The sequence below is a fragment of the Stegostoma tigrinum genome, chromosome 8 (genome assembly GCF_030684315.1).
Source record: "Stegostoma tigrinum isolate sSteTig4 chromosome 8, sSteTig4.hap1, whole genome shotgun sequence".
Taxonomy (NCBI): domain Eukaryota; kingdom Metazoa; phylum Chordata; class Chondrichthyes; order Orectolobiformes; family Stegostomatidae; genus Stegostoma; species Stegostoma tigrinum.
Window position 1 is genome coordinate 44,732,371 of NC_081361.1, and position 14,056 is coordinate 44,746,426.

The following is a 14,056-nucleotide window of genomic DNA, read 5'->3' on the forward strand; positions in this document are numbered from 1 at the left end:
GGGTGTGGTGGGGTTGGAGGGCAGTGTGGAGCGAACAAGGGAGTCACGGAGAGAGTGGTCTCTCCGGAAAGCAGACAGGGGTGGGGATGGAAAAGTGTCTTGGGTGGTGGGGTCGGATTGTAAATGGCGAAAGTGTCGGAGGATGATGCGTTGTATCCGGAGGTTGGTAGGGTGGAATTGGGGAAACTCGTCTGCTTGGCATCATTTCAGGCGTGCAAGAAAATTGTTGTTAACAATAGCACTGCCACGTGGGAGTTAGGGGAACTTGAATGCCCAATCATTTTAGCTGCTTCAAACAACCTCAAATTCCTAAGGGAGGATGATTGCAGAATCTATGGTTTCATTCACAACTTGACACACTGAAGTGGTCCATACTTGCACACAGCAAATCCTGAACAACATTCAGACTTCAGCTGATTGGCAAAAAAAATCATCTGCACTACACATATGCCAGGAAGTGATCATCTCCTACAAAAGGATCCGACCACCTGATCTGACATTCAATGTCATTTCTATTACTCAATCCTCCAACAATATCCGCAGGAACTGACCACTGGAAAAAAGCAGAACCGAATCAGCCATGTAAATCATGTGTCTACAGTCAGGAGAATTCTTCAAATTTCTAACTTCATGACTCTCCAAAGTCAATCCACGATCTACAATTCACAAATCAGCAAGATGATGGAATCATTTTTCCTTAGCTAAATAAATAAAGTGCAGCTATCAACACTTAAGTATGCCATCCAAGCGGTCTTCTGAACACATTCATCTTCCCCTCCACCACTTGCAAGTTATGCAAGCAGTGCGTTTACAAGTTACAAGATGCATTGTGCCATTTACCAAAATTTCATCAGCACTTTTTCAAACCATGATCTGTAACAATTAAGAGAACAAGAGCTTGAGACACATGGGAACACAAGCTGAAAATTCCCAACCAAAACACACAGCATCCTGACTTGAAATGTATCTTCAAGTCTTCATTACTACTCATCAAAATCGTGGAATCCCCTTTTGTTTACTAGAGTATCATAGGGAACTCATGAAGCGTAACTATTGAAGATCATGGGTAACTCCATCAAGGGCAGTTTCAGGTGGGTAATACATAAATAGTTTTGTTCGATATGTCTTCATTGATGATATGAAGGCAAGGCAATAAAGGTTGGGGCCATGTGCTTGTATTCAAATTCAGCTGACAAACATTGTTCAATGAAATAAAGCAATGGTTACAAACTTGTTGTGCTGTAAACTCTCAGGACACATTTTGTTTTGTCATGCAGCAATTTGGGAATATTCCAAGTAAGCAAAAGGCTGTATGCAAAGAAACGGTACAGGGAATGTTTCTTAGATACAGTGGAATAGTCATCTATGTAAATAGATTCTGTGTCTCAAAACCACCGTCCTAAAATCTCAATATATAACAAAAAGGCGAGGGACATAACAAAAGGTCACCAAAGTCTTTGCTAAGATTACTCACATGCATTTTGCCAGTAGCTTATTGAAAATCTCTCAGAGAAATGATGTAACCAGAAATAAAAGATTAGTTTATGTGCTCCTTCAAGTCTTCTCAGTCAGTTAAAATGATCATGGCTGACGCTCTGCCCCAAAGCCACTTTCCTGCTTCATTTGAGCTCAATGTCTAACCTGTTAAATAATCTCCAAAGTCTTTACACTGGGGTCATGTCTCATTTTCTCCACATACCAGAGTGCAGGCCCAATTTACTCAACTCCTTATCACAGAGCCCATTAAGTGGGTTAGTGAAACTTCACCATATTGCCTCCCTGCCCTTCATGGCGAAGACACAAGCAGTTACTCTTCCAGGTATGATGTCACCAAAGCTCTATCCAATTACAAAGGTGCTTTATTGTAGTGATATTGCTATCTTCCTGTTACGAGAGATAAGAAAAAACACACACGCACACGGTCCCCAGCCCTCACTGTCAAGCAGCCATGCTTTGCTGTCTTAACAAGAGGAAACAAGTCACATCATAACTACCTGCCCTTATCCCATATTAGCGAGGAACGCAGCTTCAAATAGCTTTGTCATTTATTGGTGGAACCAAACGGTGTTAAATAGGTCAAGAAGTGACAAAGTATCTAAAGTGCAAGTGATGGTGATGCTTCTTCCATTCCTTTCGGTGGCACATTCCCATGGGAGATCCAAACAAAAGTAGTACATATTCAAGTCATGATTTGTTTAACAGTTAAATTACAAGGAACTTAGCCCAGTGAAGGTTTTTAAGTTTTAGATTTTTGCCCCTGTGCACTACACCATTTTCTTAACCATTTCACGACCATATGATGTAGAGTTATCAATTGTTTTGCTCAGGAAGCAAGAGTTTATGAAGTTTCTTCAATAGTTCTATACAAAAAGTGCACTATTTTTCAAAACAATAAATGGAAGCAGCAACTGTGAAAGTTGTCAACACTCATGACTAGGTTGTATTGATTTAAAAAGCTATTTCTCAGACAGTTATCAAGAGAGGATATAAATCAAGTATAATGTAAATGCTTGTTAAATCCTGAATGCAGCCAGGATAATTAACACGGAGTGCGCATACTCCTGAAAAATTAAACTTTGAGCAGTTACCACGAACAACTTCATGTGAAGAGCAATAAAGGTTCCAGGTAATAAAAGCATGAAGTAACCTGAAGCTAAATTTTCTACGCCAATCCCTTCCACACGATATTATCCAATCCCTAGAATACAAAAGGTATTTTAAGCTCAGAAAACTAGTTTTAAAAATGATCTAAAGATTCTAATGACACTGTCTTGTGTATGTAACATTACTGCGGCTTGCAGTAGTGACATACAACTTTGTCACCTACACTAGCAGTATTTACAAGTCACCACAGGATGATGCTGTATGAAAAACATTTCACAAAAAGCATAAATCCTCATAAAGTCAAGTACTGTTCACTGCCCTTCCATCAGACTTGTCCAGGGCCTCAGTCTCAAAATACTCATCCAATAGGTGAGCAACATTAGCTCCGATCACATGCAAGCTCTTTCTGCCTAGTTGCCGTAAGGCTGTTACAGTAACTCTTCCTCACCAGCATTTGTTAAAAGACTGGTCAGTTACTGGGTTAGTCTGCCACATGAAGCAATTGCTCTTATTTGCCACTTAGGCATTGACATCCTTCTGGTCAGCACAAGTGTTGCACACTGTATTTAAATACAGACTTAAATCAACAAATATCTCCAATGATGACCAATACACATTTTTACTTTGCCATGTGAATTGTGCTTGAATTTTTACATGACATAATGGAACCTTTGCATTCTTTCATATAAATATATGAATCTGGAAAATATGACCTCAAAATTGAAGTTTCTTTCCAAAGGCTGTGCATCCTGAACATTTCCAGCCCTTTTTGTTCTTTCAGGTTTGCAGCTGTAGTATTTTTCTCTTGTTAAGCACTTCACTGTCAATATCAACAGTATGGCCTCTCAATTTACCATTTTAATCCTGGTCTCCAATTTTGATCAACTTACTTCTGTTTCTGACCATCCTCCACAATGCCACACCTGGATTATAGAAACAAAGGCATGACAAGATCCATGCAGAAAGAATTGGCACACTTGTGGGAGAATCTAGAACTAGGGGTCACTGTTTCACAATAGGAGATCCATTTAAGACAGAGACAGTAAAATTTCTGTTTTTTTTTGAAAAGAGGGCTGAAGATCTTTGGAATGCTTAGTCAAAAGATAGAAGCAGAGACCATTTTGGTTATACAGAGAAATTTTTAACAAGCAGAGACAGTGAAAGGTCATCATCAGAAGGCAGGATGTGGAGCAAGAGGTTAGCCACAGCCTTACTTAATGGGGATGCAGGTTCAAAGGGCTGGATGTCTACTCCTGCTCCAAACTAATTTTGAGTCATAGCCATAGAAATGTACAACATGGAAATAGACTTCGGTCCAACTCGTCCATGCTGACCCAATAACCTAGATAAATCTAGTCACATTTTTCAGCATTTGGCCCATATCCCCCTAAACCACTCCTTTTCATATACCTATCCAGATGTCTTTTAAATGTTGCAATTGTACCAGACCTCACCACTTCCTCTGGCAGCTTATTCCATTCACACACCACCCTCCGCGTGAAACAGCTGTTTCTTAGGTACCTACAATCCAAAAAAGGTGATCATCCATTTCTCATTTCTCAGTTCCACCCAAATAATTTCCCTGGAAGTATTCCCAGGCATATCCTCCAAGTCCAGCCACAACGTTATCCTCTAATCAAAAATGCCACTACCCCATCCTCTCACGCCCCTCCTTTCTATCCTTCCTATAGCACCTATACCCTCGAATAGGAAGCTGCCAGTTTTGCCCATCCCTCAGCCAAGCTTCCATAATCGCTATCACGTTCCATTTTCCAAACCATGCCCTAAGTTAATCGGCCTTACTGGTTAGGCCTCTTGCATTGAAACAGATGCAATTTAACTTGAGTCATAGCTCATCCTCTGATTTGTTTCTGCCTGCCCTGACTGTTCGATTTGCTCCTGTTCTTATCTGTTCCAGTCTCAGACTGATCTCTTTCCTCACTAGTTTAAATCCTCCCAAACAGCTCTACCAAATCTCTGTCAGTATTTTAGTCCCCTTCCAATTCACGGGCAATTTGTCCTTCTTACACAGGTCATTTCTACAGTGAAGAAATTCCAATGATCCAAAAATGAGAATGCTTCACCCCTGCAACAGCTCCTCAGCCACGCATTCATCTGCCCCATCTTCCTATTCCTACTCTTTTAGCTTGCAGCACCAGGGGTAATCCAGTTATTACTGCCCGAGGGCCTCCTGCCTAACTTTCCATATTCGCTCCTCAGAATCTTGTTCTTTTCTCTTCCTATGTCATTGTACACATTGGAACTAATGACCTCCTGCTGGTCCGTCCCCATTTTGAGGGATATTCTACACTTTCTCAGAGATATTCTTGATCCTGGCACCAGGGAGGCAGCACACTATTCTGATGTCTTGCTGTCAGCTGCAGAAATGACTGTCTAGACAGTCCCCCATGACAAGCAATCACCTGGAACCCAGCATACCCTTTGTTACAGTACAGCCAGCCAGTCTCCGTACCAGAAACCTGGCTGTCCGTGCTACATTCCCGAGAGTCCATCAACCCCTACATTTTCCAAAACAGCAAACTTGCTTGAGGTAGGGATAGAGAAATGTCAGCTTTCTTCCTCCTGACTCCTGCACAACCTGCCTCCCTGTCCTACCTTTCCTGGCAGTAACCACCTACCTGATTATTGTTTGCTATTTGTACTCAACTGCGTATAGACAGTGGGCACAGTAAATAAACAAACAGAAATTTGTTGCTGCTAATATTGTCCATGGCTAACTGTAAAAATAATTAAAAGGTGAGTGGAGTTCCACAGGGCTCTGTCCTTGGGCCTCTACTGTTTGTAATTTTTATTAATGACTTGGACGAGGGGATTGAAGGATGGGTCAGCAAGTTTGCAGACGACACAAAGGTCGGAGGTGTCGTTGACAGTGTAGAGGGCTGTTGTAGGCTGCAGCGGGACATTGACAGGATGCAGAGATGGGCTGAGAGGTGGCAGATGGAGTTCAACCTGGATAAATGCGAGGTGATGCATTTTGGAAGGTCAAATTTGAAAGCTGAGTACAGGATTAAGGATAGGATTCTTGGCAGCGTGGAGGAACAGAGGGATCTTGGTGGGCAGATACATAGATCCCTTAAAATGGCCACCCAAGTGGACAGGGTTGTTAAGAAAGCATATGGTGTTTTGGCTTTCATTAACAGGGGGATTGAGTTTAAGAGTCGTGAGATCTTGTTGCAGCTCTATAAAACTTTGGTTAGACCGCACTTGGAATACTGCGTCCAGTTCTGGGCGCCCTATTATAGGAAAGATGTGGATGCTTTGGAGAGGGTTCAGAGGAGGTTTACCAGGATGCTGCCTGGACTGGAGGGCTTATCTTATGAAGAGAGGTTGACTGAGCTCGGTCTCTTTTCATTGGAGAAAAGGAGGAGGAGAGGGGACCTAATTGAGGTATACAAGATAATGAGAGGCATAGATAGAGTTGATAGCCAGAGACTATTTCCCAGGGGTCATAGTTTTAAGCTGGTTGGTGGAAAGTATAGAGGGGATGTCAGAGGCAGGTTCTTTACGCAGAGAGTTGTGAGAGCATGGAATGCGTTGCCAGCAGCAGTTGTGGAAGCAAGGTCATTGGGGTCATTTAAGAGACTGCTGGACATGTATATGGTCACAGAAATTTGAGGGTGCATCCATGAGGATCAATGGTCGGCACAACATTGTGGGCTGAAGGGCCTGTTCTGTGCTGTACTGTTCTATGTTCTATGTTCTATGTTCTATGTATCGTTTCAGGCCTAGCCTTCATCAGCTGATCTATGAAGCATATCACTGCCACCCATTCATTCTGACACAGTTTGCTGTTTGTTCAGTTCTTGCTCTCTTTCCAGCACCAGTGCAATTCTACATTCACCTTGTTTGATTTCAAGATAGTATGGAGTCCCTAACTCTTGGGCATAGTGATATGGTACACATACACACTAAATTAAATTTAAACAGTATAATGTCAACCATTAACAATCAACTAACCTGAGAGATAGAGTCTTGTGAATCCAGATTTTCTGGCTGCACCTGCATTTCTGTGTCTGTTTCTGCACTTTCTTCCACCTCCTGCAAATGTTCTTCCTAAAGTTACAAAACAACTTTTAGTCCAATGAAATACAAAACAAATTTTAGTCCAACTGCTTTCAAAAGTGCAAATATCATCCAAATTAGTTCTACAAAAGTGCAACATAGTTCAGAAAATATTCCCACTGAACAAGACTACAGTAGGAACTACAAGAAACAGATGGTATTGCAGCAAGGGCAACATAAAGGGCATCGATTTATTTCATGGTTGACTATCCTGAGAAGGTGGTAACTTGGCAACTAGCCTTGCAATGACTGTATTCCCTGTGATAATGGTGTTGCCAGACAGTTATCAGCAGGATTTAAAATTCATCTCACTTCTGCCTTTTACATCTTTGTGTTTTATTTGCAGCGTTAAGTTTGAAAAATGTAGCATACAGTTTTCATTTCATAGCAAGCACTGATATAACGCTGTGACCAGATACACAACATGCATAAGATCATACTGGACCAGAATAGAAGTTTCTCAGTCTTGCCCTTCTCCACCGCTATACAAAATGCAACGAAGATGAGAAACTTAGGGCAAAAATGGGCACATATGACTATCCTATTTATGTAATATAGAGGAGTTATTTGAAATCTAGCAGAACTGCAAACTGATACAATGCTAGAGACAGCTTTTGTTTCAGACGAACTGAATAGCATAAGCACAGCAGAGCACACCTTAAATCATCAACCTGATCTGGAAAATGAAATAAAACAAAAAAAAAATTTAAGGAACTACAAAATTAATGATTTGACCATTACAACAGGCTACTATTGGAAAAACTGTTTATTGTAGCCACAAGTGTGGTGGTGGTGGTGGTTTTGGGGGGGGGGGGGGGGGTGCTGTTTTGAGCCAGCACATACATGTCAACAATATTTTCAAATCAACTTGTTCATCGATACAATTATACAGCTCTGGAACTCAGGTCTTCTGGCTCAGGAGGTAGGGTAGAGCCTCGGAGAGAGAAGATCACTTGACATCTCCAAACTGTTTTCAACTGTAATAACAAAGTGTGGAGCTGAAACGTCAGCTTTTGTGCTCCTAAGATACTGCTTGGCCTGCTGCGTTCATCCAGCTCCACACTTTGTTATCTCGGATTCTCCAGCATCTGCAGTTCCCGTTATCTCTGTTTTCAACTGTAGAAGTTTTTCCAATGCGATTGTAGAGGGGATCTTGGCAGCTTTTCACAGCTACAAGATGACCATTAAAACGCAGAATTTAAAATTTCAGAACAAAGATAGCCCCCCCGCCGCCGAGCATATTCCAGTATATAATTAAATCAGATCATTGCCAATTAGCACGTCAAATCTATTTACTCATCTTTGCTCCAAGTCCCTTGGAACTTTCATGGAACTAAAAAATATTGTCTTGAAAATTTTAAATTGACTCAACATCAAATCCTTTTTGAGGGAGATGGAGCCAAGTGCAAATCTCGAAGAGTTCAACTGCTGTGATTTCAATCCTGAACAACCTGGTTCTTGCCCCTCTCTCCCTCAAATGGGAAGTATACTCAAAAATTCACTCTACTACATGCTATTATTTTGTAAACACCTAGTTGGCAACAATAAATATTTCCTGAAGATGTATTTGGCTCCTAGGTTTGGTACAAGTGAAGTGCTAGATTGTCACTTTTCAATCTCCTGGAGATGAAGGACAATGCAAGACAGGAACACACGACTCAGGTGCAGAAGGCGGTTACTCAGCCCTTCAAGCCACCTCTATCTTTCAATCAAGATGATGTGGTCCAGGTCTCAGCTCCAACTCCATCCTTCTGACTCCCTGGCTTACCAAAAAAATGTAATGCTGCTTTCAATTAATTTCAAGTTTCACTCATTTCTGGGAAGGAGAATTCCCCAGACTAATGATCTTCAGAGAGAAAAAAAATTCAGTCTTCAAACATAGAGGCCTCTTATCCACCATGTTCCCTAGTTCTCGTCTCCCTGAAAGAGCAAACCCCTTCCTAGCACGTACCTAAGCAAATACGCACATTACCTTACCTCAAAATGATCACCTCTCATTCTTGAAAAGACATCTCAGCAATGACCCATCTCTGACTGATTGTTTTTAAATGTCCAAGCCTTGGATTTTAATATCTGAAATTGTATACCATGTCATGTAAATCTCCTTCAGTTTCTCCCCTTTCATAAAACCTTCCTCTCATCCAGCATGGACGATTTCATGTTCATAAAATTCATTTGTCAGTTTTCCAGCAGACTTACCTCCAAACTGAAATATACAGCTTCCCCTTGGTTCATACAAGTGATTCATCTCTGCAGTTAAAAGCTCAGGTTGTTGAAGGCTGAGAGTACTACTAACCATACACAGCAATTCAGAGCTCCGCACCTTTATACTGCTGTCTATTTACATGTTAGGAGGGAAAAAAATGCTTCACGTACCACTCGAACAACTCTCAATTTTTTTGACTGATGCTCCAGAGATTCATCCTGACCATGACCTACATTATCTGCATTAGTCTCATCATCATCGTCCCGCTGACGCTTGGACATGGTAGTGGCTGAAACTGAAAAAGTAGAGGACAATTTAGTACGTTAAAAGCAATATCTCATACAATGATTGCATGAAAACTGAGAAAGATACGTTAGATCTAGCAAGACAAATTCATTAACTTGAGAGGAATGCTTCAAAGCCATTGCCTTTTTTTTATTTAAAATTAACTTTACTCTTTAGTTCAGAGCTCATTCTTCAATATGCTATGAATTCTTTTATGGAGCAATTCAAGCACAGAACTCCAAATTACAATCACATTACAATCAATCAAGGTAGAAATCAGGCGCTCCATTGGTAGAGGAGCTCCACTTCATGATTTACTTTTTAAACTGATACATACAAAATGGCAATGTGTCATGAATTCTTGTATTGGAGTGTAAAACAAGGAGCAGGCAAATTACGCAACACAAGTCGAGACAATGTTTTCAGAAATGCAGCATCACAAAGTAGAACAAAGGCCGGTGCAATGGATGCACATAGAAATAACCGCTAGACTACGTGAAATACGCTCCGGACTGTGGCATAAAAGGTTGCAGGACCTCAAAGATAGCCAGATTCCAAAATGTTTAACTAATCAAAACTTTCAAATTACTGTTACAACAGTTATGAAGTCGACAGTAAAATATCAAAGGTAGATCGAAAACTAAAAATAAAGCAAGGAGAAAATGTTATTTTCACGAAAGAAATTAAACAATTATGCAGAAGATAATAAGATTTCAGAGATATATCCAGGTCTGAACTGCCTGAGCCCGAAGGTATTGCAAGCAGGTAATGAGGAAATTGAGAGTACAGAAACCTTGTTTCCCAAAAACAACCTTCCATTTAGAAATGGAGCAGTTGGGTTAGACGATTTTAACTACCTTGCCATTAGAAGAGGGAGGCACAAGATTGCCACAGGCCTGTCATTACTCTAGTTGGTTCACCATAATTTGTGATAATCAGTGGCAAAGTGGCTTAAAATTTAGATAACTGAACTGATCAGAGACTGAACATGGATTGAAGAACAGGTTACGTCTGACTAAACCTCCTGAATTTTCTCTGAGATCACAACAATGATCAACGTCATCTACGGATGCCAGCTTTTTGGAGGCATTTAAGACTGTAGGAAAATCCAGAGAACTGTAGGTAACAATTGGTTTGAAGATAGGAGATTGATATCGGGGTAAAGTGCACCTGGAATTAACTACACAGCAACAGTTCTATCAGTCCAATTGGTCTGTGCTGGTAGTTTTGTTCCATAACGTCCTCTTCCCAACACAACTTTCCTATCAGCAAAAATGTTGCTTTAACCTCTAGTTTTGAATTATCACAAGCAGAGATGTTTCTAATTTTCTAACCTTTCAAGTGCCTTTATAATAAGAAAAATATACATTACTTCTCAATCTGTTTGTAAAGAATCACAACTGATTAAAATCTTCCAGTGGGAATAACCACTCCATACTTCAGCTTATTGTTTAATGATGCAAGTGATAATCCAGCAGCTTCAGTTTTTCACCAATTCATGGCTGACAAAGATCACAAAACAGAAGCTAATGGAGGTGTTTAGTTTAAATAGAATACACTAAAGGGAATCTAGTTCCTCTAGCAGTGAAAATTAAGAACAAGGAAACATAGATAGCCAGTTTGTTAAGGGTAAACTGGCAAAGCATTTTTTCATATAAAGCGCATTCAATAAATATAAAATTCTTTCCACAACTGCAGTAAATTCTACTTTTTAAGTTGAGGTCATCAAGGCATGTGGAGCACAAGGGAGAAACTGGGACTGAGACACATATCATCCATGAGCTAATTGAATCAAAACACAGCTGAAGGGATCAAAAGTCAACTTCTGATACTAATCACAAACCCGGAGGTATAGGCTAAAATTAAAATTTCAATTCAATTAAAAATGATCAGCTTAACCTTCAAAATAAACTAACCTGTTCCAAACACTGCTGTGGAGGTTGAAGGTCTTTCTACTTGGGAGCTCTGCATGACATCTACCATACTTGAAGATGGCTCCTGATTAGCAGGTTCCACCTGAAGAGTCTGTTGAGTTGGTTGTACAAAGGCAGTGGCCTGTGTCTGTTGCTGCTGTACAGTTAAAATGGGCTGTGACAAATTTGGTATATTTGGACTTGTTGAACGTACTGTTCCACTTGTGCTACCAAAAACAGTTACATGCTCAACTGGTCCCTCTGACTGCATGGCTGTTGAATAAACATAAGACAATTGCTCAATACAGTAAACACACTGGACAACGCTGCTCAAATGTCCAACAGAACACCAAATCAAGTCACGTTTAAAAAACTAATGCAAATTGTTTCTTACCTTCTTGAGTTTCTACCTGCGTTGTTGGCATTACTGTAGCTGTTGGTGTTGTAGCTGGTCCAGTGACGGTTGCAGGGGTAACCATTGGCCGGATGCTGGCTCTTGGTGTAGATTTACTGCCAGGTACTGGCCCAGCAGCTACCTTGCTGGGTGTTGCCACAAGAGGAGTTGGCTTTATATTGGCTGTTGGAGGATCGGATGTACTCAAACTATGAAAAATTTAAAAATAGATTCATGTAGATTTTAAGTCTATAAATCCCAAAGGTTTCATTTTTATATGAAAATGTGCAGCAGGCTAACAAGCAATAAATTGGACTAGATATGCAGGAAATAGGCAACACAAATCGAAATGGCTTGACATCATGAACATTGTAGTCTCCATAGGAATTAAGTTTGAAAAATAGATTTTTTTTGTCTCCTTGAACAGCCGAGTTAATAATCCTGATGCGGAGGTGCCAATGTCAGACTGGGAGTCGATAAGGTCAAAAATCACACGACACCAGGTTATAGTCCAACAGGTTTATTTGAAGACACAAGCTTTTGGAGAATCACTGCTTCTTTAGGTGTCTGCCTCTTTTATGTTGATAAATCTTTAACTGGTTAAGCTTTAGAATTTGGTGACATGCACAACATAAAAAAATTAAGCTAGTTAAATAGATAGAGAATAACGTTTACCTTCCTCTGTCCACAGATGCTGGAGTCTGTTTGAGGGTTATCTGTCTCTGTTGATCCAGTTGTCTCTGTGGTTCAGAAGCCTGGTGCACAGGGAAAAAAAACCCAATCTCACGATCAGCTTTTCCATTGTTTGATGTTATTAATTCTACTTTGGTTATTTTGAAAACTGTTTACATTACGAAGATCTTATTACTGAATCAGATGGGTCATATACATCAACTTTCAGTTGAAACATTTCATGTGAACAACATTTCAATATCTGTCTAAGTAAGCAATATAAAATGTGGAAAGCAATCATTTTCTGTACAGTACTCAATAGCTGAAGCAATCTTAAGCAAAAATCAAACTTAACAAGCGTCCAAAGTTCATCACCGTTAGGATGCTTTAATTGCTGTTCATTCCCTGAACTTCAACCATTAAAAATGCTAACTTGCTCGAATCTGCAAATTTTTTATTGACTTGCTATAAATTTTCACAGCCTTACATAAGATTTTCAATTAACAAAATTAAACACATACAAACTTGCACACAAAAAGAGATATCAATTCTATAAAGCTGGCAACCCAAGAGGTCTCAAATTACATACATGCTGTAGAAAGAAAAAAAAATACACAGCAGCTATGTTCAACTCTTGAACTTCTATGCCAGCTAGCTTATCTGCATAAGTGCTCATTTCATTTTATTCTCATTCTTATTTTGAGAATCCATGTAAATTTATGTTTCAACACATAGTCTGGATTGAAACACATTCTTATAAGTGCTTCCCTTTGGCTAGGGTATTAAAAAAAAGGTCTCCTTTGTCTAAAGCAAAAGGGTTAAGCATGCACATCCAAACTCACATGCAAATACGAACGTCACAAGTGGTACATTCAGACCTTGATTTTCTCCATTTAATTTCAGTTTAAGAAAACTCTTTCCCACAGTAATATCTGCATTAATTGTAAAAATCAAAGAATTGATAAGATATGCCTATAAAGAGAGATTACATTGTCCAGAGAACTCAGTTCTCTTTGAAAACCAGAAAATTAAAGGCAAGAAATATTACTCAAGCTATCAAAAACTAAAATGCTTGTGGAAATAGATTTCAGCCATAATGATAGCGGGGGAAAAAATTCCCCGAGGGAATTGTCTAATGACAGAAGATGGGCGATTTCGATTTTAATCTTTTGTAAAACTGGAGTTAAAAATCAAGTCAATGACAAAGTCATTGCCATTTGTCGTGAAAAAACCATTATTTAGCTCACTAATGTCCTTTTAGGAAGGAAGATACCATCCTTACCTGGTCTGGTCTGCATGTGACTCCATACTCAGAGCAATGTTAATCGACACTTAAAAGCAGTCTTAGCAATTAGGGATGAGCAAAAAAAATGTTGGCCCAACTGCTGATACCACATTCCATGGATGAATCAAAAGTTTCAAACAAAGTAGGATTTTTTACATGAATTTAATATTTCCTTGCCATAATATTCTGAGCAATTATATGGCCAAGCTTAGATTTCAGATCTGAATACCACATTGTACTAAAACAGTTTTAAATTGGTATGCAAATCTTTAGTAAAAAAGCTGAATAGTCACGATTTTCTAATTGTCAATGCATTAATTTTCATATTCTATAAAACATAATTACATACTTTGGTTATTTCTTGTGGTTCTTCACGCTGTTCATGTTGTCGATCCTGATGCTCCTTCAGCTCCCGTTTAAGTCGAGCAATGTGACCATCATACTGTGATTTCAGGGCACTCATACGCACCTCCAGTTCTTCTCTCTGCTGATCTAAACTAGTGGCACGTTGTTGAAATTCTTCATTGTGCTGTTTTAATTGCTCATTCTCTTGTGCCAACTGCTCCTTCAGTCCTAAAACAATAATCACCACCCACCTTAGTTCTAAATTCAAA

The 14,056-nt window shown here is 39.7% G+C and overlaps 1 protein-coding gene across 3 annotated transcripts in view; it reads right to left on the bottom strand.

Annotated features, from left to right (window-relative positions):
- The window catches only part of tprb (translocated promoter region b, nuclear basket protein), a 137,720-nt gene that overhangs the window by 47,480 nt on the left and 76,184 nt on the right, over positions 1 to 14,056 (bottom strand). For all 3 annotated transcript variants that reach the window (XM_048538935.2, XM_048538934.2, XM_048538933.2), the window contains exons 34-39: positions 13,792 to 14,015; positions 12,161 to 12,240; positions 11,486 to 11,694; positions 11,095 to 11,364; positions 9,064 to 9,188; positions 6,583 to 6,678 (exon numbers count right to left, since the gene is read on the bottom strand). In XM_048538935.2, coding sequence (XP_048394892.2) covers positions 6,583 to 6,678; positions 9,064 to 9,188; positions 11,095 to 11,364; positions 11,486 to 11,694; positions 12,161 to 12,240; positions 13,792 to 14,015 — 1,004 coding nt within the window. The remainder of the gene's footprint in view (positions 1 to 6,582; positions 6,679 to 9,063; positions 9,189 to 11,094; positions 11,365 to 11,485; positions 11,695 to 12,160; positions 12,241 to 13,791; positions 14,016 to 14,056) is intronic.